Source organism: Cyrtonyx montezumae, unplaced genomic scaffold, assembly GCF_038088225.1.
Source record: "Cyrtonyx montezumae isolate F1298 unplaced genomic scaffold, pur_monq_1.0 scaffold_20, whole genome shotgun sequence".
Lineage (NCBI taxonomy): Eukaryota > Metazoa > Chordata > Aves > Galliformes > Odontophoridae > Cyrtonyx > Cyrtonyx montezumae.
In genome coordinates, this window is record NW_027071937.1 from 5083522 (window position 1) to 5111420 (window position 27899).

Genomic DNA, 27899 nt, shown 5'->3' on the forward strand with positions numbered 1-27899 from the left:
TCACAGAAAGGAAAAATGATCGTGGTGTTTTGCACTGCTGACTCAGCTGGGGAGTGCTATACCTCTAGCCCCTTCCCTCACAAAGCACAGTGGGCAGGGGCTGTCCTGACTCTTCTTCCAGGCAGCTGTGGGCACAGGCTTGGAGAGGGGGTCCCTAGATCATCTCCTGCCTTGAGACTACAGCTTCCCTGTAACTCACATTCACTGTAAGCATTGATAGGTAGTCCCAAATCACTGGACTTCCCTGTTCCCTTCCAAGCAGATAAGATCAGCTGCCAAGGAGGTGTTTTTGACTTAGAATTGGAAGCTGCCTATCTCCTTGAGCTGCCATTAAGGACTCAGGCATAGAGAAGCAGAGCAGCCTGGTTTGCCCCCACTGAGTTGGTGACTATACAGTGCAAAGGGACAGTGCTCTGCTCTGCAGAGCCCTCCCTGTGTATTTTAACGTGAGTAATCACAAGCATTCTCCTTTGAAACTTTGTGAACTTGTCTGGATGGCCTGGAGCCACCACTGTGAAGCAAGTCTGAACTGTTCTACTTCTGCAGAGTTAAAGGAGTTCTTTTGAAAGTTGAAGAAGTTATAAGAAATCTGTTTTATTAAAATCAGTTGAAACAAAATTTGTTCCTGAGAGTCTCCACTATGAGAACAGACTGTATTAAGCCTTATAGTGTTAACAAATGAAGAAGATGCACATTCTTGCCTAGCTTAGGACATGGTACTGGTCCAAGAGTGTGCATCTGAGAAAGAAAACCATTCTGAAGAGCAGAATTGGGCACAGCCTCCCAAGAAATAAACTTCTCTGCCTGGGAAGGAACTATGAAGGATTCTTAGTGGAAGAAAATGGAAAAGAAAGTCTGCATCCATCTACTTCATGAACCATATCCCCTAAGAAAAAGAAAAATAATCACATTACATTCTTCTTTCAGGTTTAACAATCAAAGCAGTCTTTCCACATAATTGGACATAATTGGAGTATCCAAACTATACAAGTAATAACCAACACCATCCCATATTAGACACGCTAAAGCCAGGCTTATTTTATTCTTAAAATAAAAACAGCAGTAAAGTTGAAGGTTTTTGCTCTATTAAAAGACTCCGAAAATAAACATTTCCAGCAAATATCGTGTGTGAAGGGCTCTCCCTTTAAGGCCACTCTATCTGGGTTTGCGCCTGGAAGAGCGTCTGCACCCAGCAGAGGTAAGACTGCCTGTCTCACCTTTGGCTAGGGAGGAGGGCTCTGCTGCTGCCTCCTGGCCTGTGTTTGCTGCCTCTTTCTGTCCTAACCCCCCTCCACTCCCTGGATCCTGGCAGTAGTCTGTGCCTTCTTGCCTGGCTGCACTGGCTTCCTCCTCACACACAGCATGTCCCAGCAGCTCCCCTGCGGCGCTGCTCTCTTCGAGGAGCGGGCAGTCAGCACTACTGGCAGTGGATTTGCTCTCCTGTAGGTTTTCTTCTTCTACAACCATGATTCCACACACGTCAGTCATGCTGGCTAGGCTTTTGTCCTCTGCTACAGAGGTGGCCAGCTTGCCCTTACCCTCTGGAGACCTCGAAGCTTTTTCTTGCAGTGCAGAAAACTCTGTACCCTCCTTGTCTATCCCATGATTGGCATTCATCTTGCTGGTATCTCCTGTTGCAGCAGGAGGCTGTTTCTGATCATCCAGCAATTGGGAGCTGGAGCCCTGGGAATGCAAAGGAGCCTCCGGATAGGCAGGTGTGGCACGATGCCTTGCTATCTTGTACCTCTGCAAACACAAACAAACCACTGTGAGACGAGGCCAGCCAGATACCATCACTGCAGTGAGCAGCAGCTGGTCCAGGAAAACCTGTACAAAAACAATGGTGAGTGACAGCTAGAATCTGCAAGGGCACAGCCTGTCTGAGCCGGTCTCCTGGCCTGGCTGCCAGAGGCTTTCAAGCAGGGAAAGGTCAGCTCCTGTGAGAAAAAGTGGTGATATTAAAAATGTAATTACTTAGTGCTGAGTGAGTGCATGGCACACCTGTGGCTCCTGAGACAAAAACCATGTCTGGTAACTGTTGATCTCAGTGAGACTCAGCACTTTGTAGATAGAACAGTGCAAGTGACAGCTCTCGCTCCAGCTGCTGCCAGGACCTAACACTGAGCAGGCACTCAGGGTACATGAGGCAATGCCCTGCACTTCATATCTAGAGGAATGATTTAATGTTTAACAGCCACAGCAAGACTTGAGTTGGAAGCTTAAGACTTTTCATTCTTCTGCTATGATCTGTTCAAAGCTGTTGACAGGAATACTAAGAGATCACGAGCATCCTCACCTGACAAGGTACTGAAGTTATCTCCAGAATAAAGGTCAGCACACTTTCAATAAAATGACTACTAGCCATCTTCAAGACTGGATTTCAGAAAACCAGTGGCACTGTGTAGCTAACATCCAGCAGGAACCTGGTCTCTGGAGTCCCAGATGCAGTACGAAGTAAGGGAAGGACACAGTGCTCCTTTCCACAGCAGTCCCCTTTACCATCAACTCCCTTTCACCCTTCTGCCAAAAGATCCCTTGGATTGGTGCAAGCATTAGACCTCACAATTCAACACAACTATTTTGAGCACACTGGTTTTCACCACTGTCTAAGCAGCAGTGCTGCAGCCTGCAGTGTGGAATTACAGCACACCAGACAGACAGCTTTACACTCGACTTAAGTAAACCATCACAGGCTTGTTCTTTCCCTGTTCTCAATTAGTGGGATTTGTGTAATAATGTAATGCACTGGAGCAGTCAGTCAAGTAATAACACTGTGCCCAAATTTAACCAGGCACAAGAGTGCCAGCTTGATTTCAGTGTAGCTGTGAACTGCCTCACCAGACAGTTCTCTGCTTTGAAATCCTCTGATGAGAGTACTCTGAAATGGGAAATGATTTCACTCAGATTATGACAAGCAGAGTATGTGTCAGCCTGCAGACATTTAAGGTTGGACTTTTGCCACAAATAATTCCTGTAAGTCACTGCGGTGTCCTGTTGAAGAGTATCTGATTTCATCTTTTAAATGGGTCAGAAAGAAGGCAGACACACTGCTGCTGCAGTTTCACTCCATGCTGATCTAAAATAAGCCAGGAAAGCTGCAAGGCCAACTCCTTCATTCCAGAAATGACTAGCTGCAGGAGAGGATGAGCAACCCTCAAAGGACAGCTGCAGTCTTCTGCTATTTGCCATTCCAAATCCACAGCTCTAAATGCTGACTTCTGCAGCAATCCCAACCCTTGCTGAAGGACACAATGGTTGATAGGGAGCAGTTAATCCGTCCAAAAGACTAGCAGAAAAACTCTAAGATGTAACAGTAGCTGGGTACATCTACAGTCAGGAAACAGGCTGTGTGTGCTGGCAGAGGATGCAGTCAGCATGGGAGCCTCCCCTCTTTCCAGGGTCAGGGAGTACAGCTCTTCTACATGGGCAGAGGTAAGCAAAGGAGAGGGCAAGCCCTGCACACCCACCACAAGGCACTAATCCAGGCCCCTCACCCCTAATAAACCAGTAAGGATGGAACGATGGAGGCAGATTCCAAGCCAGCCAAGCACAAAAAGCTTCTAGATATGAAGAAGCAAGGGGCAATGCTGCTTCTTCAGGTGAAACCAGTAAAGCAAAAGAACAGCATCAGCCGGCAGAGCTTTGTGCTAAGGAGTTTCTAGGAAAGCATTGCAGACAGAATGACTGACTTCATGTTGCAGGCTGACCCTGGGGACCAAATGGACTTTTTCAGCTCGTAGCTTCCATATCCCAGAGCACTGTGCTGTTACATTTCCAGATTTCTAAGGTGAGTATCTGATTTTACCAGGCTCCTTCATGGATAAATCACACCTGCAATTTTGGCTAAAGGAGCTGTTCCTGCAGTCACTGTAGTACTGCATGGAAAGATGCATATGCACAAGCTTTCTTTAAAAAGAATAGCCTCTTTCTGTCTCTCTTTCCCCATTTTGACCCACTTGTAATCTGTCTAACAAAGAAAAGAAGAGGCTTAGACTGAACAACAGACTCCACAGGTTCAGCAAACAGATCAGACACTCTGAAGAAGACTTCCAATCAGAAACGGGCAACAAGATGATGGTAGCAGTAGCTGAGAAGCAGGACTGGACTGGTTTTAGATCTAAAGGAGTGATGGGAGACAAGCACGGAGCACACCAGGAGAAAGCTGTGACACGATGGACACCAAGCGTGATGGAAATGAACTGAAGACAAGACAACTAATGTGGCAGATTCACTGAGGAGACACGCACAGGGGTAGTAACAAATGCCAGGCCATGCAATCGCCAAAGGGTCTAACCTGAAAGTTCTCAAAATGCATCAGGGACTTGCAGTGTGCGAGCCGGGCAGCAGAGTCGCTATGGTAGAATTTGTGACACAGCCTGCAGAGGTAACCTGCGACGGGGACCAGAAAATCCAGGCCTGTGAAACGGGAGGGGAAGGGAAATCACAGATCACATTGAATGGAACTCAAAATAATGAAAGTATGTTAAAAGGGAAATTAAACAAGGGGAGGAGGAAAGAAGAAAGGAAATTGGAAAGCTTTGCTTCTGTTAATGAGGGGTTTGCAAGATGACTTGCTGAATATCTTGTCTTACCATGGGATGGCTGCGTGCTTGATATTCAGAGAGAAATCTGGCTGCCAGAGCAAAGAAACTACACATAGCATTAAGGGGTGGGAAAAAAAAGGAATACAATGGAAAACTACAGAGAACATGTGATCTAATGTAATGGGATCAAACCAAGCAGAAGACAGCAGGCGTGCAAGAGGAACACGCAGAGAACATTCACAGCATGAATCATTATTCCATCTGCCACACGACAGTGGAAGGTTACAGCGATATGGAAGATCGGTGTAAACAGCGCCCTCCTCGGGCACAAAGCAGCCCCTGCAGAGCTGCCCTCTGCACAATACAAGTGGCCGTTAGAGGTCTGAAGTCAGAATCACTTACAAGGTGGGGACAAGAAGGAGCCATCTGGAGGCAACACTGCCCACCAGTCCAGCAACACGTCTGAAAAACCACTAAGTAGAATGTGTGGGTTCTGAAGCAGAGGAAACATGCACAGTTTGGGCTCTGGCAGAGAGCTCGATACCATCACTACTGTTCAGTATCTCCACATAAGCTTCATTTCTGCTGGAAAGTGTTCTCATCCATATGCTTTTAGGCTCCATTTTTCCAGAGCATCCCTCATTTTCTACCTAGTTTCTTCAGCGCTCCCTATCCTATCTGCTCCATTTCCTGCCTTGGTAAGATATCTTGCTCTCACCATTTCTTCTTCAAAGGGAAAAGGCAGCTGAAAACATCCATCACATCCCTTATCATCAGCTTAGAGAGCAATTTGGCCCTTTCTCCACACAGCAGTGACCTGCAACAGTCTGATGCAGATGCTGAAGCAATACGGCCAAATAATTTGTTTTTGCAGCAGACAGAGACCATCCTCTCATGGTTATGGCACACAGCCAGAGAAGACTCTGAGGGCCTTAGTGCTTCAGTGTTTGCTTACCATAGGCTGTATCTGGACAATACTTCTCACTTCCTTTGTAATCCTCCAAAGACACTTCCTTCAGCACAGTCTGGAAACCAAAAGAACATTAGTGCCTAGCATATCTATGTCAATTCCCTTCCATTTGTCTGGTAAACTTTGAAGCAAAACAGAGAATTCATATACCAGAGATGGAGTTGCATAACATCTGGCTAGGGCCAGATACCCAATGTCAGAGGCCACTTCATGGCAAGGGTTAAAAGCATCTCTTACATTCTGAGCCTGAAGTGGCTTAGCCACGTACCTCTCCCTGGTAACAGCTCTTTACTGGAAAATCACATTTATTGAGATAAACCTCCACACATATGTTTGCTACGAGACCAAGCTGCAGGGCTATTCAAAGAGATTATGTCAATGTCTTTGATAGAAATTTGTTCCTTTGGAAAAAAACAAAACATTGCTTATGCTCCTCAACAACAAGGTGATGTTTGAAAATACCAGCGGGAGCTGTACAGCACAACAGAAATACTCTTCTGCAACCACACACTGTGCTTGATTCTCTTTTGCACTGTGCTGTGCTCTGCAAGAACTCCAGGGCCCTCACCCTCCTGCTGCAGGGTGCAAGGTTCACTACGTATACTCTAAACTCTGAGTTCAAGCAGACATGAACAACCAAAGTCACACGAGCCCACAGCAGATTCTCAGAAAGATCAACCCTCCAGTTGCAAGGCATACCTGCTTGGCAGCAGAATCCTCATTCTCTACCAGCACTACATCAAGGTCTTCCCCCTCACCAGTTCCCTCCTCTTCTTCCTCCTCCTCTTCCTCCTCCTCATCATCTTCAAAACAGCCAACAGCATCCACTGTGATCAACTCCTCTGAATCTTCTGGGCTGCCCAATTCCTTCTCTCCCAGTCTCACCTGTCAGGATCAGAAAAGAAAGATCAACGCTGTGCTCTCCGTCTAACCACAGAAGACCCCCCAGGCTCTGAACAGACTGCATTTGATCAGGAGACAGGACTGCAAGAGAGGCAGAAAGCTATCTTGCTTGTAGACATATCCACTTTCTGTCTTTTTTTCACTCAATTTCTTTAAAAACAGGGTTTGAAAAACCGCATGCCTTCATCTTCATCCCTGCAGTAGTCAGGGAAGCTGAAAGCTAACTTGACTGGCGGTATAGCTGCCTCCAGTGCTGGGCAGATCTCTACACAGGCAGTATTACCTCTTTGGCTTTCTGTTTGTGCTCAGGGGACTTCATATGCTCCACAAACTTGCGAGGGGTCTTGAAGTGGCGGCTGCAGACAGTGCAGAAAGGACGAAGTGAGCGTTTGGCCAGCTAAAGAAAGCAAGAGGAGAAGATCCAGTCAGCCACAAGAGGCACCACCCTGAAGAAATATAGCTTACTCTTGGGCAAAACAGTTAATAGTCCTGCATCTAAAACATGGAGAGCATAAAAAAGGGTCTTATTTTCAGGAGAAAGGGCCCACTAGCTCCTGTCTGTCGAAACGATGGAAAACGTGCATGGCAAAACAAATGTGTTTTATAAAAGGTTTTCTAGCCATTTTTTCCTAGGAACCAAATACACAACAAATACAGTGGCCTGCCTAAACTTTAACTCAAAAACTTTGAGGCTGCCCACCAATTCCTCCATTCCACTGGTTAGGTAAGTACAGTAGACCATATAAATTTAGAAAGTTGAGAATTAAACCAGAGGTGCTTCAGGCCATACTGACATAGCATGACAGCTGAAGTTCAACCCTATTCCAGTGATCATAGGCAGCAGGCAGCATGACTGCCCTCAGTGAGAGCACTGAACTTCGTGCATCTCTCCCATCACCCTTCTCTTGCTGCTTGGGGAGGAGGAGATGGTAGACACAAATTCAATCCCCACAAAAGGTCAGTGCAAAGGAGAAATCTGTGCTGTGGTTATTACCTTGTGTTCCTGGGTCCTGCGATGTTTGATCAGATCCCCTGTGAAGTGTATCTGACAGGTGTTACACCACCGCTGCTGGGCCTCTCTGAAGTGACAACAGAAGCATCCCTAAGTCACAACTTTTTACATTCCCCACGGAATACTGCAACATGCAATTTGTTTCAGTATTACTTTCCTTAGTATCACTAACTTTACAGGCTTGGATTTATCTTTTCCACTTCCCAGTCCCTTTCATAGGGAATACAGCCCATGCTGACAGAAATGAAAGTTAAAACTACTCTCCATTTTGATCTACTGTATTAAGAACTACATACCAGGTTAAAGTTGACAATGCTATCCTTAATCAGGAAGGAAAATGCCAGAAGCAGGTTAAGGCCTCAGAAACAAGAGGGATTTTGTATGTTATCCCGGAACATGGGGGCACCCTGATGCACTGAGGAATTTTGGAACTCACTGTGATCATTACTTAGATTGTGTTTGGTATCCCAGACCAACACTCACCCATCTTTCTCTGCCAGCAACTTCTGCTCCTTCACCATAGGCAGTAGTGAAACAAAACAAACATTGCTCATGTGCTGAATTTCCCCAAGTCGCTGCTGGTGCTGAATTCCAGCCATGTGGGTTTGGAAATTCTAAGAAAAGGTTAAGAAAAAGATCCATTTAGAAGTATTCAAAATACAGAAAATAACAGGCATGAGCTACACTTCCCATTCTCTTAAATGCTGTATAACAATGAAATGGTATGAAAGCTTAAGACCATGGCTGCCTGTGGATCCACCCACACTTGTTCTCTAGCAGGTTGCTTGCCAGCTCCTCAGAAGAGGTTTGCTTTATTGGCATGCTTGTCATCATTTTCTTTATGCTTCTCTGGCTAACAAGTCTCCTGATGCACCTCCCCATGGCAGCTGGCCATCCAGTTCACTTCTCTTGAACACCCATCTCAGTCAGACCCATGGATTTGTACCTGCTGACTGCAGCAGTTGGTCTTGCAGATATAACAGTAGAATTTAAGGACTGACTCAGGGCTGGGATCAGCTGTGCCCATCTCACAGGTCCAGTGCCCTGGTTTCAGAGCTGTTGTACTGATAGCTCTGCTCTCACTGCTCTGCTGGATAGTCACTTTCAGTGAACCTCCAGAGCTCAACACCTGCCAAAAGAAGGAGTAAAGACTAAGTCAAAACTCTCAGTAGAAGACACTAAAAACCACACTTGCATTTTAGATGTGCCTTAAGCTCTCTACCCCTTAAGAAAACGTATTTAAGCTTGAATCCATAGGAGACTGATAAGACTCTCACAAAACACTTCCCCCAGCACTGCTGGATCAGAAATCCCTGTGTCATAGCACCAGGCCTATTAGTACAAATGGTTGTTTCTTCAGCCTCAGTACAGCGTACGATCCACTTACTGAAGATAAACATTGTTTGGTTCCTTGGTAAGGGACGCTATCAGCTCATGCTTCCCTGCAGAACAAAAGGAAGCTCAGAATCACATCTGACAGAGGAAGAAACTCATAGAAGGGCAGGATGACACATGTAATCACATCACCAAGCCACAAATGTCTCCAGCAATGGAAGACCTGAGTCTGATTCATATCATGGGTTAATATTTGTCTGTCTTTGCAGATTTATGCAATGAAAGATCTGGTTTAACATCTAGCACATAGGCAAGTTATTTCATGTTGTTCTCAGGTTGTTAGCTTCACCTGTGTCTCACTTTCTCCAAGATGCCTTTCAGAAGCACAGACTCCCACTACCTGCTTATGTCTGCTGCAATGGCAGGTTTCATAGCAGCTGCATGTTTACTACCATCACCCCATTTTTCTACATCTACTCTTCAGCAACAAAAGGTGTATTTTTAGCCATGTCCCTTTAATACATATATTTTTCAATGGCTCTTTCAACTCAACTTTCCATCTGAGTGCTGAACTCTTAGCTGACCCCAGCATCCACAAACAGGCAGCAGTAGGTGAGGTACAGGCTAGCACAGGCACAGAAGCAGCAAGTCAGAGCAGGCTGCACAATAATTGCAGACATATTATGCCTTATTGCTAGGGACAACAGCTTACAGCAGGAGACAGAGCTCCAGACGTGGGTGCCATCTGGTTCCCAGTGGCAACGGGCATCTCTGGGATGGAGTGGGAGTTTTTATGTTCTGTACCACCCCAGCCTGCATGGAACAGCATCTACTCACCTCAGGAGCCTTTGGTTCCTCAGAGAATTTCCTCTCTTTAGAGAGACTTTCAGCTGCGTACTGCTTTACATTATTTGTACCTGGGGATGGAGAGTCTTTTCAGCTGCCTTAAATCAAATAGCAATGACAAAAAAACCAACAAACAAAGCAGCAGGTGAATGAAGTCAGGGAGCTCTCCTCACAATGCTGTTGGCCATAAGCCCAGCTAACAAACCTGCTTCCAAATAAGCTCTGTTAAAGGGGAAACTCTTTTCATCATTTGCATTTGCTAGGCAACAGCAACAGCTTTTAGGGGACTATGTTTGGATTTGGCTCCTACATTTTCTCCACCTTTCCCCATCCTTTATGTGGGGGAGGACATTTCTGAAGACTCACAGGATCTAGAGATGCTGAATGTTAAATGCAGCTCAGACAAGGAGTGTCCTAAAAATACAAATCACGGTGCCCAGTAACTCACCATCAACTTGGACATAGGTGCTCGACTCTTCCTTGCTGCCTGCTGCATTCTCTAATGCAGACTCTTCAGTCACACTTACAAGATATAAAAAAACAACCTTATTTGCAAAAACCAAGAGATTCAGAAGACAAAGGCATAGGCTAGAATCTAGGCTACTGCACTCTCTACTAACCCCCAAAATCAGAAAGCTATTGGATGTGTAATGTAGGCAGAGACAGAGCAAAATTGAATGAAAACAATGGAAAATGGCATTCTAGAACAGACTCAGAAGCAGTGGCCAAATAATCTGGACAAGAAAGTTAGAACTGATTCTTTGAATCACTAACCTCCTCTGCGTGAGGCCTGCAGGGAAATAAGCTCGTACAGGAAATATTCTTAGTAAGAGTGTGAGAGCTCATTCCTCTCCTGATTGGCGACCTGCAGGGAAGCTGCAGTACCTGGACGTCACTCCAGGTTGCTCTTGTGCATGATGGAATAGAGAGCTGTCAGAACTGAACAATTTTTCAATTATATTTCACAGGGATCTCATCGTAACTGCCTGCTCTATTCGTTTCAATCATGTTTCATTCCAGAGTCCCTACAGTTCTGCTTTTCTGGGAAGTGGAGCTCTACAAGACACACATCAAACCATTTTGCTTTGTTTGCTTTGGTACTATTGATCTGCTAAGGAGAAAAAAAAAGATCCTAATGAGATAGCTGAGAAAAAAAACAAAAAAGGTTGATTCGCAGAGGGCACAGATCGTACTTTACAATATCTTTCCCTAGCTTCCATTTTTTCTCATAAAGAAAATACTTCCACCATGGGTTGGATGCCCTCTCTCTCAGGCCAGCCCAATATCCCACCTGCTGGTATCCTCCTGTCAGCAGGGAGCAGCACATTCTGCACAGGCAAGAATCCAGAGTGTGCAGGTACTGAATCTCGTGACCAAAATACATGTGTACCACATAATTTATCAGATTGATAAGTGATAATGTAACTGGGTTACACAGCTATAAATACACAGCAGAGTTTGGGCAGTGCAAACATGAAGAAAACAAGAGTGGCTGGCATTAACATTATTTGTCAAGTACTGCCAACAGGCTCGACACTATTCCACACACAGATGGTGCCAGCACTCCAGGGCAAAGGTTTGCAGTTTAAACTGAAAGTCTAGGGAGTAATCTAGGGAAGCAAAAGCCATCTCAAGCAGGAGCCAAGAAGGAAATGGTGTTACAAGGATATTTGTCAGGCCATGCTAGAAGAACTGGGTGTTCAAGGAAGACTTGAAGATGAGTGCTTTCTGCACTGGAATGAGGATGCTGCTCCAGGCATACAGATGGCACACAGGAGAAAAAGAAGTGGGAAAAACCTGAAGTGAAGGAGGAGGCTGATATTCCTGGCCAATGGAAAATGGAATGATGAAGCAAGAAATAAAAGTGTGGCATGAACTGGGGGAGACCTGTCCTCATCTGTGAAAGGCAACATTACATTTGTTCATTAAAAGTAATGAAACACTTCAAAAAAGCTAAGGAACATTCTAACTAAGCACTGGCCATAGATAGGAATCACATCTGGCAGTCCTCAGCTACTGCTTTGGAAAGGAAGTTCCCAATAGTAGGTTTGCTGCAGTGAGATCTGTCACTCCTCAGACTTGATACTTATTTTAGTGCATGTAACAGGACTTTGATTAATACCTACTAAATATTAATGTCATTCAAATTAACTTTAGCAAACAGATTAACAAAACATATGCTCAAATGCATCTGACTTAGCCTAAATTGAATTTATTCACTTTCTTGCTAATTCGCAGTCCATAATTCACAATGGTCTCTGCTCACATAATATTTATCACTCTTTAATGTTTTACACGATGAAAGTAATACTGAAACATCAAAGTGATCTTGGAATATTCTCCCTGAAGCTAACCATTAATCTCTAATCTACAGATGGGAAACAGAGAGGTGAAGAAACTTGTCCAAAAGCATGCGGTGAATTGTTAACAGGGAAGATAAGAGGACCCAGGAGCCCTGACTCACAGTCATTAACATATGTTGGAGAATTCTCAGATCAGTGCCTCCAGAAATCTTTATTCACTTCTTCCTGTTCTCCTCCTGCACTAGCTGATAGAGACAGTTCTGGAAGAGGTACAGCTCTGTACAGATGGCACAAGGAGCTGTGTAATGTGCCTTCCCACTAGATGGCAATACAGCCTTGTCTGCTTCTTCCTGCACCCTCTGCAAAGTAGGGAGTGCCAAGACAGGCCTGCAATGGCCTGCGTGCTGTGCAGCCCTTGCAGATAATAGGATTGCCTTTGTTCATTTTTACCCAACACACAGGGGTACAGGCAAGAGAATCTTTACAGAAGGGATACAGAACTCAGTACTTGTGAAGACAGGCTTGAATGCTAGGGAGTATCGCTTCCCTTCCCCTTCTCATTCCTCAAAATATACTACATCCTCTTACACCTGCCATAACCTAACATATTCCAAGCCTGTCCTCTCTGCTGATACCTGGCTGCTCATTGCCCTTTATGGCACTTATGCAAGAAAATTAAGAGAAATAGCTCAGAATAGTAAAGCTCTCTCTGCTTCTCAGAAGAACCCTGACAGGAGAACAAGAGCAAGCATTACTTTGTTGCACTTACATGATTACTGTTATTTTTCATTCCTATCCTTGGGTCACCCATTACAGAGACCCCTACAAACACCCTGGACCTCGGTAACCACCAGGAGATTTCTGCAGTTGTTCATGACCCTTTGAAATATGTCCTAAATGCCAGATATCAGGCCAGTACAGTACTGCCCTAATTGCAGGAAAATAAAACTAGACAACAATGCTAAAGCCAGTAACTATTTCAATAACACATTCAATAAATACCTCTTCAGTCTTTTTGCTGCAGGCTCAGTGTTCAGCACAGATTCTGTTGGGGTTCTTCGTTCTGCAGGAAAACAGAATATCTCCTTAGCAAAGCAGACCACGTCACCTGAAGATGTTCCCTAACTGAAAGGCCATTGCCAATAAAACTATTTTAAAACAAATAACACTGTGCACTTGCTTATTCTCCATTTGAGAACCGCAGTGATAAGGTTGAATAATCAAAGAAATTAATAATGACCTAAGAGATTTGAATTTCATTGCGGATGTGATTTAAGAGGTGTGGTCCAGTAAGAAATCTATGCTTATGTCTACTAAGTGGATCTTCAACCTACACCAAGGTGACAAGAGCACAGACAGAACATTAACCAGGTGACATGGCCATCTGACAAGAACCATCAGGTAATTTTCCCCACCATATGCACAGTGGCCACAACCTCACTGTGTGCCTGCATTTTTAGGTTATGAACTTTACAATTGCAACACAGAAGAGGTGATATTCTAAGAGACTCAGTGCCAGCTTCTATTCTGACAGCTGGAGAACTTGCTTAAGTCATCTTTTCCTCAGCATGTTGGTTGGAACTGGTTCTGTGCCACGTGTTTGACTCTTTGAGACATTCAGTTCAGGATGGTGAAGGCCATGGGGAAGCTTGGATTTCAAACCAGTTCTTTTTTTCTTTCCTCACCTTAAAAAAAGCTCTTCATCAGAGTGCCTTCCATGCAGGCTTATAAACACCAGAAGTATCCAGGTAAAAAGTATATTTTTAAAGCACCAAAAGCAGAGAGCTTTGACAGATTATTTTGGTATTTATAGTTAGAGAAAAGGGTAAGATTAAAGATATCTCCAGTCTTTGCTGCAGGAACAGCCAAGACGGCTTTATCATCTAAAAGCACTTCTTTCACTATAGGCTCACTCTTACCTGTGGACAGAGAGGAGTTGTTCTGCTCTGACCCTGCTGGCAGTTCCCCTGGAAGTTCTATTTTCTCATCACCTTGCATGTGAGATGAAGAACCTGCATCTAGCTCCCGCTTCCTGTCAGGGACCCTCTGGAAGTCCTGCAACAGGCACAGAGTCTCTGGAGAAGGCACAGTCCAAGCATGGAGGTCTACCTTACTCAGCACATCTTTTTGACAAAGCAGGGGCAGATATCCAAATGCTGATCTAAATGGAGGGAACGCTGGTCTATTAATCTGAGAATGATCTCCAGGACACAAAAGAGGTCTTAATGGTGGAAGGTGGGAATGTCTGGTTTCTGGAACATCCTCCAGAACATGAAGAACTGTTCAGAAATCTAATTTTATGAAATTCATATGAACAGATAGGACCCTTATCTTAAAAAAAGGAAAAACAGCAACAACAAAAAACAGCCCAAAAAGACAGTTATATATTCCCACAGTAGTAGGAAGTCTTTGAGATCAACAAACAGCAATGGAAAGCTAAAGGGGTAAAAGTCTGGCCTCTGAAGAGCAAAGAATGTTTTTATTGTCATTACTTTGAAGATATTCATTCAAAAGTTCCCTTTTCTTTTAGGCTTAATTTCTCATAGCAGAATTGTTTATCTGTCCTGGGCAAATACAGACAAGAAATCTTTGCATCCTAAATCCAAATACAGCCAAGAACCTTAGGGATGGAGTTGATTCTGCATTTCTTTGGCAATAGCATGGTGCTTACTTATTTTTCATCGAAGGGCTCTCTCCCCCCTCTTTGTTCTTTATCTACAATACAGTCAGCTGCTCCAAGTGCAAAGGGAGCACTGAACTCCAGAACAACGGGCCCACCTTGCGAAACATCCGGTTCTGCCGCTGGAAGGGGAGGTTGGGGAAGCCCAGACGAGTTGGCTTTAATGAGACCCCCACAGGAGGTGGCCCTAGGAGGGAATGCCTTGTAGCCTGAGGGAAAAACTGCTGCAGTGCTGGGGCTGTCATGTTAAATCCACGCAGGTTTCCTACAAACGCAAACACAGTGCATCAGCACCCTGCAGCACACGAAGGAGACAGAACATCTTACCCCTATATGCACAGCAGGGGGAGGGGAAGGGCTCATCCACACAAGACACTGTCTTTCCCTGGGTGCTGTATGCTTTGCCCTTTTTAGTCCCCATTGAACAAGTTGACGTGATAGCAACTATTACTATATATTGAGCTATGTAATTATAATTGTCCCTGCAGGCTAAGATCATTAGAGCAATTATCCGATCTGAGCACACTAGTACTTGTGTTTGCAACAAAGCAAGGTATCATTTTACAGAAAGTCTCAGGAAAAAAAGGAAAATTCACCCCACACTTGCGCAGCTAGCAGCTCATGCCATGGTGTGGCTGCTATTTAACACAGGCCAGCAACAGCATTTCATTGAAAACAACACTAGACTTCAAACAAGAGTTTTCAGAGTCTTCTCCACCACCCAGTTATCATACAAGCTCAATGTGTCAACCTGAACCCAGGCACTTGAGAAGTTGCCATTTCCAATTATAATGCTCTGCTTTCTGAACAGCTCTTTTCAGCATCCACAAACTACTAACAAGTCTCAAGTCTCACCTCTTATGAAGGTGGTTCTTGCTACCCCCATTTCAGGGGTGAGGGAATGGAAGTGCACAGATGCCTCAGTCACACTGCTCAGAATCTCAACATTCTGGGAACATGGACTTACACTGCAATTTTTCACTTCTCTCTTGAATTACTGCATACTCTGGCCATTTAGCAGCTGTTAAAATAAGCCAGAGAAGTTTGGAGAAAGGCACACAAAATCTGAAGTCAAACTATGCTGCTGAAAGCCTGGAACAACAGGAAGCATTCCCTCACGTTTGTCTTCAGAACTAATTTAATCTCTTATTACTTACCACAAATAACCTCTTATTGTAAAAATATGTAGCTGTATTTAAAAAGAAAATAACCTGTAAGACAAGAAATCATCCCCTGCTCTTGCTTTACTACCTTTAAAGAATCATACACATATTTCAACTTGAAGTGTTTATTTTTCCTATTCCTACTGCTGTAGCCACGTACAATGAATTATTCATCCCAATGTCTCCCAGGTTCAGAACTACTACAGCATCAAATATTCTTACATGTAACCCAAACCTGAAATGACCAAAGGAAAATAAAATAAAATCAGAACCCCAAGAAGGGCCACAATGAACACCACATCTGTACTACACACTACCCATGGCTAGCTGGTGCAGAGTCACTGAAAGAAAAGTCAGAACTCAACCTAGCATGTAGAGCTGAAAAGAGAGAGGATCAACTCTAAATCAAAGTGCTGTCGAGTGCTCATTAATAAACCTTCTCCTGTTTTCATATCTAATTTGCCTGAGGTCTTTGGCATGCTATTTAAATACAACCTCTCAATGAGTGATCTTGCTTTAGAGAAAAGGCCAGACTATGCTAACACCAGTGTATTTGAAAGGAGAAGACTGATTCTACGTCAGACTTCTTTTCCTCTGCCATAAAAATGTACTTCAATCTGGATATATATTCAGATTGTGATTTGCTTTTTATTACTGAGTTTCCCTACAACCTGACTGAGATCTGCAGAGAGCCACTGGAGTCACTAGAGAGCCCTCTACTAAATGGGCAAGAGAACAAAAGGCAAGTTAATAATATGCAGAATAGATCTATTGTCTACACATATGGGCACAATTCATACACAAGACAAAAATTCTAGGCATTTATCTAAAGCAGGCACTTTAAAACTCTCCCAGGTACTGATCTTCTACAGTGCTAAAACAGCTATCAGGTTAAGATATTAGGGATAAACCTATGTTTTTATTTTCATATCATTATGTTAGCAATGCTATTATTAAGGCAGCTTCTAAATTTGTTTTGAAAATATACAAAAAATATCAACTTGTGGAAACATGATGATGGAAGAACAGCAATACTACACTTCATACAAATGACAGTCATTTCAGGGCATCAACATTTCACTCAACAATTGAAACCTAAATCACTTTTCACCACAATGTACTTTATTTGTCTGCACTCCACTAAGCTTGGACAAAGACAAGCACCTATTTCTGCAAACATGGTTAGTGTCTATGTAACAGACAATGAAATAAACTGAGTCTAGATGAGACAAACAGATTTAGGAAAAAATATATATAAATATATTGATGGAGTAATACTCTTTCCATCAATTTTATGAGAAAATCCTTTTCCAATGCATGTGTTTAGTATTAAGCTGGTAGCTTCTAGTGCTATCCTCAATTGTGAATATTCAGGCATGTGGGATTTTCATCAAGCAAAGAACTTTCATGATTGGAAATAAGGACAAATTTGAAGAGGAAAAAGACAACAAACAAAAATGCCAAATGCATGGACTGCAATGGTTAAACAGCCATGCTACGGCTTCAGTCCACGAAGAGTGGTTAAATAACTGCAGTAAGTGTCTCCCATAACGACAGTACCTTGCATCTGTTGCATGAATAAGGCCCGCTGAAGCATAGGATTGGCATTGAGTAGGGATGGTTGATTTGTTGCCCGTAAGCTCAGCATCTGTTGCTGCTGTGGTGGTGGTGGTGGCGGGGGCGGTGGCAAACCACTGGAAAAGAAGGCATTACTCGTCAGAATCCCATCAAAACCATACCCCTAATATTCAGGCACACAACAAGTACACAACCGAGTAGCAAAGAGTAATTGAAATGCATGAAAAGATACTGTACACCAACACTGTATCCTCTTTCTGCCACTCTCCTGGAATTTCCAGAGCTGACAGATTGTCTATCGAGAAATTTGAGGTCAGAGAGAACTCCTTAGCACCAAGCCCACATAGAGCCTGTCAAGCTGCATAAAAAAACCCAACAACACTAGGAGCTGACTGCAGTTCTACAGCATTATGCAGCAGCTCTTCAGCTGAAACCGATGATCTAGATCAGCAGCTACATTTAACAACAAAAGTTCAGAAAAACAGGGAGTTCTCAGCAACTTAAAGAAGGTTTTCCAAAATCTACACCTCCCACATCGAGCCAGGCAGGTCATAATTGTAAATGGTGCCCCCTAACTGCAAGAACAGGGCAATAAAATAAAGCACAGCCTTTGCATTTAAAACACCAGGAGGAAGAATTGTGCTGAAAAGGACTCTCCAGTCCCAAGGAGGGTGGAGCAGGCAGGAGACAAAAGTCTGAGGAAAGCAGCACACATTTCTCCAGGCAATCGTTTCTCCAGGCAATCACAAGGTCAGGGCCTCCTCTAAAAACGACTGCTGACACAGCTGAATCTGTCAGGGCTGTAAAGAGGTACGAACATGGATCAAAATAACTGTGTTGACAGAAAATAAAAAAAAAATAACCACCACAAAACCCAACCTCTAAACAGATTTTACAGCAGCAAATCTTCACGTTAGCTGCTCTAGATTGTTCCAGTCTCAGAGCTGGAAAAATTATACTTGGAGAGGTACCAGAGCTCACCATGCTACTTCTCAGCTTATTTTTGGCACGTTAAGGGTTAGTTTTAGTGATTAAAAATTAAAAATAAAAAAAAAGATTTAGAGAGATTAATACTCCCAGAAAGGTTCCCACATTTTCCTCACGCTATACGCTTTATAAAGCTGCTTTTGTAACTTACTAAATCAGAAATTAGCTTTTCTCTTGGAATCACACCCTGTTGCTGTGAATTTCCACAGCATCCGCCTTCACAGGGCCCAGAGACTGCAATTAAACGCATCATTTCGGAGCATTTTTACGAGTTCAATAAATCTCAGCTCATCGGGGACGACCAGTCCAACCAAAACAGCTGTTTTCCCCCTTGTACATTTTTAGGAAGCCCTGTTTGTTTGCCTCTTCATTTCTGGCAGACACCATTTGTTGTTGTTGTTGTTTTTAAAAGGAGAGAAATGCCATTTTGCTCCCCCCCCCCCCCCCCCTCCACTCAGGCACGGCCCCAACTGTGGTACCACGGCACAAATAAGTTGTACAGCATCCAATCACCCCCATCCTGGCCAGGAGGATGGGAACTCAAAATAAAGAAAAGCAGAAGTTCAACCGGTGTAATATAAATGCGAAAAACAAACACACACAATAGCGAAGCGCCCGTCCCCGTTTAACAAGGCTCAACCAGGCGCACGGGTATACGGAAAAGGCATTCTGCATTTTCCAGCCGAGGACAGCAGCGAAGGGAAGGAGGGCAGAGGAGGCTGCTCCCCCGGAGCATCCCTTTATCCCTTCACTCTGCCCCGTGCCGTTTAAATGCCCTCAGAGATGGCTGACACGCACCCCCGTCATGCCAGCACCCCACAGCGCGGCCTGGGCCGCCGCCCCTCGGTCCGACACCCCTCGTCCCCCCAACGCCTCCGGGCCTTCATTTCCCTCCCCCCGCCGGCCCTCGCCTCCTTTTGTCGCCTTCCCCGGCGGGGGAGGGCCGGCGCGGAGCCAGGCTTCGGCCGGAGGCGGAGAAGAGCGGTTCCCTCGGGACAGGCCCGCGATCCCCGGCCTCGCGTAGCGGCGCTTACCGGCCTCCCTGCTGCGCCGGGGGGTGGTGGTGCTGCTGCTGCTGGAGGAGGTGCTGGAGCTGCAGCAGCTGCTGCTGGAATTGCTGCTGGTTGAACATGGCTGGGGAGCTCCGAGCGGGGCGAGCCTGAGACAAAACGCGGCAGGGAGAGGGAGGCACTGGCGCGGCTCAGCCCAGCGGCCATGGAGCAGGGGAGCCGCCGCCGCCGCCGCCGCCCATTCATTCACTGAGCCGATCCCCCCACTCCTCCTCCTTCCCCCCCGGGGTCATCGCAAGCAGCAGCCCGCGGAGGAGGTTCCCAAACCCCACCTCCTAAAACCCGCTCCCACCCTCCCCTTCCTTCCCCTGCCCGCCGGCACTCACATCGCGCCCCGCGGCTCTCACCGCTCCCGGCCGCCCGCCTCCATCTTCCCCGGGAGAATGCCCGCCCGCCCGGCCCCGCTCCCCGGGCACGAGCAGCTCCTTCTGGAGGGCTGGAGGACCCAGCCGCACCCGCCCGCGCCCCCTGCCCCGGGAGAGCGGCCCTGCAAGGCGTGCATCACCCCCGCAGCCTCCTCCCGCACCCCCGATTTCGTCCCTCGCACGGGAGCGGGGGTGTCCCGTCCCTCGGGAGGTCTGGGAGGGGATGGGCACCATCTGTCCAGGGCTGCGGGAATGAATAACCGACTGAAGAAGAGGAGCAGATGGTGTCCAACCGCGTTAGTTTTCTGGTTTTGGGTTTTTTTTTTTGTCTTTTTAAATGGTCCAGGGGAATCTTTGGTGAACGTCTCGCTGGAAAGATTGGTGGGGGGAGAAAAAACGCACCCCAAAACAACAGTCCCTGGCTATTTGCTGCGGTCACATCTTGGCGAGGCTGCCATGAGAACCTGGAAGAGAACAAGCAGTGACTTACGCAGCTCCGCGCTGTACATAGGCTGAGATGACTTTTCTAGCAGGTCCATCCACCCTGCTTTATTTATTTATTTTCATGAGAGTTTGCAACAAAACCTGTCCCTACAGCACCTTTTCTGTAAGTGGTGAATTAATTGTAAGCACGTCCAATGCACACGACCTATGTGTGGAAAAAATACTGCAGCTGTCATTTCTTACACTATGCTGAGTGAGGGTAAAGATGCATTTCCGCTCTTTGCTGTTCCAGAGAATCCATCCTGAAATAATTTACTTTATAAATAGTCTTATTATTCACGCCAATAAAGACTGCTTGACTCATTAAAGGCCTTAGGATTGATTGTTAGGTGAAAGTATTGTTAGCTGAACACAATTCCTGGTGATGTACAGTTAGCACTAACAATTTTCAAAGCAACCGAGCACGCTGATTTTTCCTCTGGGCCTTCTTGTACCATCCCAATTCTACAATAATCAGTCTGGAGATCACCATCCATATTAATCAATGACTGCCGTGGTAATGCCCGGTCATTTATCCTGTCACAGCTGCCTGCACATAGAGCAAATGCTCTCCTGTTAAGCATTAGAGCTCAAGTACCATCACATGGAATACATACACGGAACAGAAAATGCATTCAATCTTTCAAATAAATTTGCATGATCGATCCTTTTTGCTCTTGGAACCACACTATTACAGCATTTACCAGTTTGACTTTTTGCAGTGGCAAGATGGTTAGCTTCACAATCCTAGAGATGCCTGATTACTCCCTGTATTAACCTGATAGCAAAAAGACAGACACTGCATTGTAGAAATGACCATAGCTCTGGGTGGCTTGGTTTAAATTGATTTATTTTGTGTATGCTTTGTTCGTTGTCTCTTGTTCTTATTTCTAATATCTATAGGGTGTTGGTTTTTTTTTAAAGTGTTTTTGGTATGTAACATGCAGAAGTCTAAGAAGGGCCACATTAATGAGATATGTAAGTAACTAAAATTCTAGTGTTTTACTGTTACACGTTCTGATGTAGCCTAGAAGCTTCCCCTCAAGCCTGGGCCTTCTTCTGCTTGGTCCTGTACTCCAGTTACTCAATACACTCCCTTCCATAAGCTTTAGACCATAAGCCCACCATTCAATGCACATACTACTGAACTGGACACAAACCTGAACACTATTTAGTCCCATGTGCATACAGTATAAGTCATGGTTGGGGCTACAGAAAGTAAAAACACCTCCTGCTTTACCATCCCATGTCCCAAAGGCTGATCTTCAGACACACCCTTACGTACCAAACAAACATCATACTCATCTACTTAACTGAATCCAGAACAGAAGGTCTGCATTCACCTAATCACTCCACTCAGTTTGAAGATATAGATGCAAGTTAACAGTGCAGGAAATTGGGCTAGGATTCCTTCTTTCCTTTATCACAAGCAACAAAACAGCATGTTTTAAGTTGTCAGCCAAGGGGCACTGTTGTTCCTTACTGAGTGCCGATACACTGAAGTGTACCTCTTGTCTAATGAAAATTAGGTGTTGTTTTGTTTTCCTCCCCCATGAGGAATATCTTCCTCTCAGCAATTAGGCAACTTGCTTCTAAATGTTCAGTACACAGTGGTACATATGTGTAATTATGTGTGAATACAGGGAACCTCCAACACTTAGTGCTACACGTTGTTACTCAGTGCCTTAAGTCATGGGAACCAAGGTGTCTCAGAGTCAAGGGCAATTATATAAAGGTTCTCTCATTGACAGGAAATCAAACAGTTATAAGAATTAAAAGGTCAAGACAGGAAAATGACCCAGAAAGTACCCTCCAATAAAGAGATGACCCAACAACTGCATTACATTTCTGTATGATTAACTGGGGTTGTGACATTTCTTGGTAGATAGGGGACAGACCATATGAATGCTTTTTATTTAGGAACCGGATTGCATTATCTATCTGGACAAGTTATTGCTGGGTTATATGAATTTGCTCCAGGGACCAGATCAGGCCTGCAGATAATCAGACACTTCTAGTTCACAGAATGTGCCTGAACTGTACATTTTAATTTTAACTCTGATAAAGAGTTGCTGTGCAAACCCTGGTGAAGCTACATATACTCAGATTTTCAAAACCAATGATCACAATTTCCCAGTGCCTATGAGAGGTAGCAAAAAAAATCTGTTGCCTACCATTTCCCTGAAAACTGCAGAGTGTTACTGCTCAGCCATTTTACTAGGATATAAGCTCATTCTCACTTCAGTATCTCTGAACCCACCAAACTCCTTGAAGAAAAAAGCATATGGAGCTGTAAGGTCCCTTTTTTTCCCTCCTGCTTTTGGAGACTATCCATTGAAATAATGAATAATGATGTCAGGTTTCACCAGGCCTGTCCTTGAAGGCTGACAGTACTTACTGGAGTTATTCTGCTTTCCATGTCTACTTTATTTGTGGGAGGACTACATTCACACATGTGAAAGAAGTAGCATGCAGTAATTCAAAGCAAAATTATCAGTGGGATATTTGTAACCACCTGTTCTATTGCTTCAGAAACCTATTCCCAATATTGCTTGACTGGCAGGGCTGGCCCACAGGATATAAACATAGATATTACTTTTAACCCTATTTCACCACGTGGCAAATCCGCTTCTTTCAGTCTCAAAAGATGGGAACTATTTTGTACCACCTCATTAGATGTGGAAAGCAGACAGAGCTCAGCTTTGCTGCTCGTTTAAACTCACATTTATATCCAGGTCTCTCCTAATGGACTAGGACATTCAACTTCTTTCCCCAAATACATTCTGGCTTCTGTGGAGCTGTATTAAAGACGAACCTTGCCCATAGTCCTATATTCTTTTTGAGGGATTCTCAGACCAACTCAGCAAATTTCCTGTTTCAGAACAGAAGAAAAATAATCGCTCATGTCCTGCAAGGGAAAACACTGTATTTGAAAATCACGAAAGCAATCACAAAGCTGTAGGGGTTGGAAGGGCCCTCTGGAGATCACAAAGTCCAACCCCCTGCCAAAGCAGGTTCCCTACAGAAGGTCACACAGGTAGGCATCCCGGTGGGTCTTGAGTATCTCCAGAGAAAGAGACTCCACCATGTCTCCAGGCTGCCTGTCCCAGTGCTCCATCACTCTGACAGTGAAGGATTTATTCCTTGAGTTACCATAGGACTTCCTGCATTGCAGTTTCTGCCCGCTGCCCCTTGTTCTACCGTTGCTTGCCACCAAAAAAGAGTCCACCCACACCAACTTGACTTCTGTACTTCAGATGCTTATAAACAGTGATAAGATCCCCCATCAGCCTTCTCTTCTCCAGACCGAGGAGTCCCAGGTCTCTCAAATTTTCTTCACATGGGAGATGCTCCAGGCCCCTAGTTCTTTGTTGACCACTGCTGGGCTCTCTCTCAGAGATCCCTATCTTTTTTGAACCATAGAGCCTAGAAACAGACACAGTACTTCAGATGTAGCCTCACCACAGCAGAGTAAAGGGGGGTGATCACCTCCCTTACCCTGGTGGCCATGTTCTGTGCAATGCACCCCAGGGTCCCATTGGCCTTCTTGGCCACAAGGACACACTGCTGGCTCCTGGCCAGCCTGTTGGCCACCAGGACACCCAGGTCCTGCTCTGCAGAACTCCTATCCAGCAGGTCAGCCCATAATCTACACTGATGCATACAGTTATTCCTCCCTGTGTGTAAGACTCTACATTTGCTCTTGTTGAACCTTGTCATATTCCTGGCCCTCCAGCTCTCAGCCTGTCCCAGCCTGCTGCTGTATCAGCCACTCCTCCCAGCTCTGCACCACCTGCAAACTCACTGAAGATGAGCTCTACTCCTTCATCGAGGTCACCCATGAGGATGTTGAACAAGACAGCTTTTCCAACCAATAGGAACACTAGAGAAACCTTTTACTTGAGTGACAAATGCAAGAGATCAACAATGCTACCACAGTATCATTGCTTTGGTATTTAAGTACTTATAAAATACCTCTAAAATGTATAAGAATATATAAAAATGCCTGTAGCAATAGAAACAATTTAAGAGGTTAGTTTTAATTATCTTTTATTTTTACATTATTTTTAAACTGTTAAACTTTGGCTACATAACATACTCTATAATGATGTGTAGAGAAATAATCCTATCTCCAGTCCTTTGCAGAACTTATATTCTTATAATTTATATATCCAGTCTCCTCTGTTGATGTCATAAGTTCTTCTATGGTAGAAATAGATATCCTTTTCTGTGCACTCTAGCTTGTAAAATTCCATTTTATTTCACAAACACTGCTGCTCTTCAGTATTTCCCCTAAAAGATGTCTTTCTTGTACGCACTGCTCCATAAGCCACAGACAGGTGTAACAGAATCGAAAGGCCCGTGTGTTACTGACATCCTTACAGCTAAGGTTCTTGCAGGAGAGAAAATGGAAGGCTTTAGGACTGGGATTCTAAGTGCCTGCAGTTCTCGTTTTCATCAATGGGAGGTGTAAGTTATCTAGAGCTTGTTAAAAATCAAGCCTTCAGTGCTCAGTTTGGGTCTGACTGAGCTGCATGATTACAATTGTTGCTGAAACGCCTAGACAGACTCCATCATATTAATGAGTTCTTGTAGGAGTAATACTGTAACACTGCAGGCACATGCTGTATTCTCATTTCTCTCCCAGTGCAACTGCAAAACTGAGGAAGCATGAACTTTTTTTTTCAACTTCTGTAAAAGTTCCATTAATATTGATCTGCTGAGAGATCTGTGCAAAATTCAGCACTACTGCTGCAGATTTCTACCATGTTTCCTCCCTCCCACCTTCCCTGTTTACTTGAAGAACACTCTGTCAGCTCCCTTGTCACTCCAGGGTACTTTTGTCCTTGGAGGCCTCAATAAGCCAGACACCCTAGATGACAGGACCACATATTTCCGAGATTTAAGCATCAGCTTCATGAAGAGACAGAAAAACAAAATGGAGTGAACATATGAAAAAATATCTGCAGATATGTCATAATTGAGCCTTTCTCCTTAACCAGCAACACAAACTGCTGTTCCTACAGCCTTGAAAGTCAGCTGTTGATCTACTATGCTATCAATGTTCTTTCAGAAAGCAGATGTATTTATTTTAGCTTTTCCTTTCAGAGGTATAATTTTGAACAATAATTTCTGGACCAACACAGTCTCACTAAGAACAAAATACCTGCTTAAAACATTAAGGAGTAAAATACAATCTATGTTGTTTGATGTTTCTGTTCTTAACAAAAACTGCAATTGTCACAACTGCATGTAATTGATCTAATAGAAGCATTTAGAGGCAGGTGTGGATTCACAGGATGAGTGTAAGGAAAGGAGAAAAGTCAAGTCCCTCTAAGCACTAATGAGACAGTAAGCACTGATGTCAGCGAGCAGAAAGAATAGGGCCTCTCCTGATGCAAACAAGGAGGAGCCAACAGGTGAATCACAGAGCTAACAAGGCAGCAGCCTTACCAAGCAGCGTCTGGTACCACTGCATCCAAGGAAGACAAGCAGGACAGAGGCAGCTCAGCAGAGGCCCAATCAATGCAAACAGTACTAACAGGGCAGGTGTAAGATCAAGCTAGGAAAAGAAGAATGACAGCACTAGGAGCAGTAATTTCCAAGCAGGTTGACAATGACAAGATATAACTAACATCAAGCTAAGATAGCAACCTCTAAGTTAGAGGAGTATCAAGTAGCTCTATAGGCACACAATGGTGTGACTGAGTAGGAAATCAGCACTTCTCCATAATTCCCTCAGATAGTTACAACCTTGGGCTGACTTTAAACAGAGCTCCTAGGGCTAGAGAAGCCTCAGATTAAGCTAGTCAGTCATCATGGCTTATTAGCAGCTTTACTTTTCTGTAGTAAACTTAGTGTGGTTAAACTTCGGGTTATGCCAGCTTCTAGGAATAAAGCAATTTTCTTTTAACGGTTCTTTGCGTAATGCTTCAAAGATCCTTGTGGTATGGAGTACCCTAAACATGAGCTCTGACTCAGAGAGGAAGGTGACATCACTAAATTTCTGATGCTCTTTGGTCTTTGCAGCGACCTCTACCAAAGAGTAGCTATCAACTTTTGCAGGAAAAGCAATGTTCAGGATGGTTTAGAAGATGCTCAAAGACATTTGTCTACAGCATCTATTGCGTTTCTATAGCCTGTTTCTTGATATAGGCCGGGAAGAAAAAAATAGCATCAACAGCCCCCAAAACAGCCCACGTGTGCCCTGCTGTAACGTTACCAATACAGACGGAGCAGATCTGCTCTCTTCCCTTCCTTCAGCTGTCCGACCCTCACACTGGTGATGCTCCCAAAGCATTCTGCTTGTGCATATCTCCCGACACAGTGAGAGAAATGGATCCATCCACAAGTCTGTCCATTTCTCCACACACCCTGGTCAGTATTTCTGCACAGATTCCACTTGACAGACATCTGTGAAACTTTGCCTAGAAGCATTAAAATAATAATAATAATAAAAAAACCACATTAACACGAAACACACAGCTCAGAATCTGTTGCAGGTTTCATTGCTCCTTTCCCCCACCGCCCCCACCTCAGAGCTGTGAGCTGGAGCTCGCACTGAGCGGTGTGACACGCAGCATCCTCTGCTCCCCTGACTCACTGCAGCCGCCCATCTCTCATCTTCCACTGCTGCACCTTAAATTAAACACGGCCCTGTGTTATATTTTTTATAAAGAACAACCACTTGGAAAGGCTAAAGAGAGTTATATCGGTTAAAAGTCCCTCATCTAGGCTAAAATGAATATTAAAACGAATCTCTTATTTGCATTTGTGTACGACAAGCATAGCAACAGCAGCAACACCTACTCCTTCTCAGCAGCAAGCAGAAACCCATGTGTTTTTCATCCATCTTTCAGCGAGGTTGAAGCAGCACAAATGCAGAAGTATTGCTGTAGGCCCCACCTGAACCAGCTCGGGTGCCCCTGTACCCAGCAACGCCACGGGTGCCACCCTCCTACGTGTAAACCTACATGTGTAGCACTGAACTACATGGATGCATTACCCAAATCCAGACAGAACATCCACCGTGCGCTGCGGGAAGGACGGACACCCGACCAGCCCACGGCTGTGACTTAAGCCTCGCAGGTTTCTGTCACTACTCAGCCCCGACCCGGGGGCGTCCCGCTTTGCCCCACGCAGCGCCCAGAAAGGGACTACAACTCCCAGCGTGCAGCGCGGCGCCCGCAGCCTTAAGGCGCCCCCCAGCGGCGGCGGCTCACGCGGAGCACAGCCGAGCCTGGCAGCAGCGGGCGGCGTCGAGCGGGGCGGGCTGGTGCCCAGCGGCCGGGCGGGGAGGGCCGGTACCCGGCGCTGCGAGGGCTGAATCGGGCGGTCAGCGGGAGCGAGGAGCCGCGCCGCCGCCGCCATGGGGAACCGCGGGATGGAGGATCTGATCCCGCTGGTCAACCGGCTGCAGGACGCGTTCGCCGCCATCGGGCAGAACGCTAACCTCGACCTGCCGCAGATCGCCGTGGTCGGGGGACAGAGCGCCGGCAAGAGCTCGGTGCTGGAGAATTTCGTGGGGAGGTACGGGGCGGGGAGGGCTGCGGGGCGTCCCGGGCGGTGCGGGGCGTGGGCAGAGCTGAGGGGGGTACGGGCGGTGCGGGGCGTGCGGCAGAACCGCGGGCTGCGCGGGCGATGCGACGCGTGCATAGCG

General features: G+C 45.2%; 2 protein-coding genes across 11 annotated transcripts in view; one reads left to right on the forward strand and one right to left on the reverse strand.

The window, feature by feature from the left end:
• Window positions 1-574: 574 nt before the first annotated feature.
• CIZ1 (CDKN1A interacting zinc finger protein 1) lies at window positions 575-27610 on the reverse strand. The gene is made up of 19 exons (XM_065737195.1): window positions 27246-27610; window positions 23738-23864; window positions 19718-20020; window positions 19356-19480; window positions 17317-17450; window positions 14692-14858; window positions 13833-13968; window positions 12916-12976; window positions 10059-10132; window positions 9602-9681; window positions 8376-8558; window positions 7913-8043; window positions 7412-7496; window positions 6701-6814; window positions 6214-6399; window positions 5500-5569; window positions 4295-4416; window positions 1539-1746; window positions 575-1457 (listed from the first exon to the last, which is right to left on the reverse strand). Exons 1-19 carry the CDS (start codon window positions 27608-27610, stop codon window positions 1156-1158), a joined length of 2973 nt encoding a protein of 990 aa, XP_065593267.1. The 3' UTR covers window positions 575-1155.
• Window positions 27526-27899, forward strand: part of DNM1 (dynamin 1) — a 58823-nt gene continuing 58449 nt past the window's right edge. For all 10 annotated transcript variants that reach the window (XR_010622287.1, XR_010622286.1, XR_010622289.1 and 7 more), the window contains exon 1: window positions 27526-27769. Coding sequence is in view for 6 of the 10 variants with exons in the window: in XM_065737568.1 (XP_065593640.1) it covers window positions 27609-27769 (161 nt within the window). In the remaining 4 variants the exon portion in view is untranslated. The remainder of the gene's footprint in view (window positions 27770-27899) is intronic.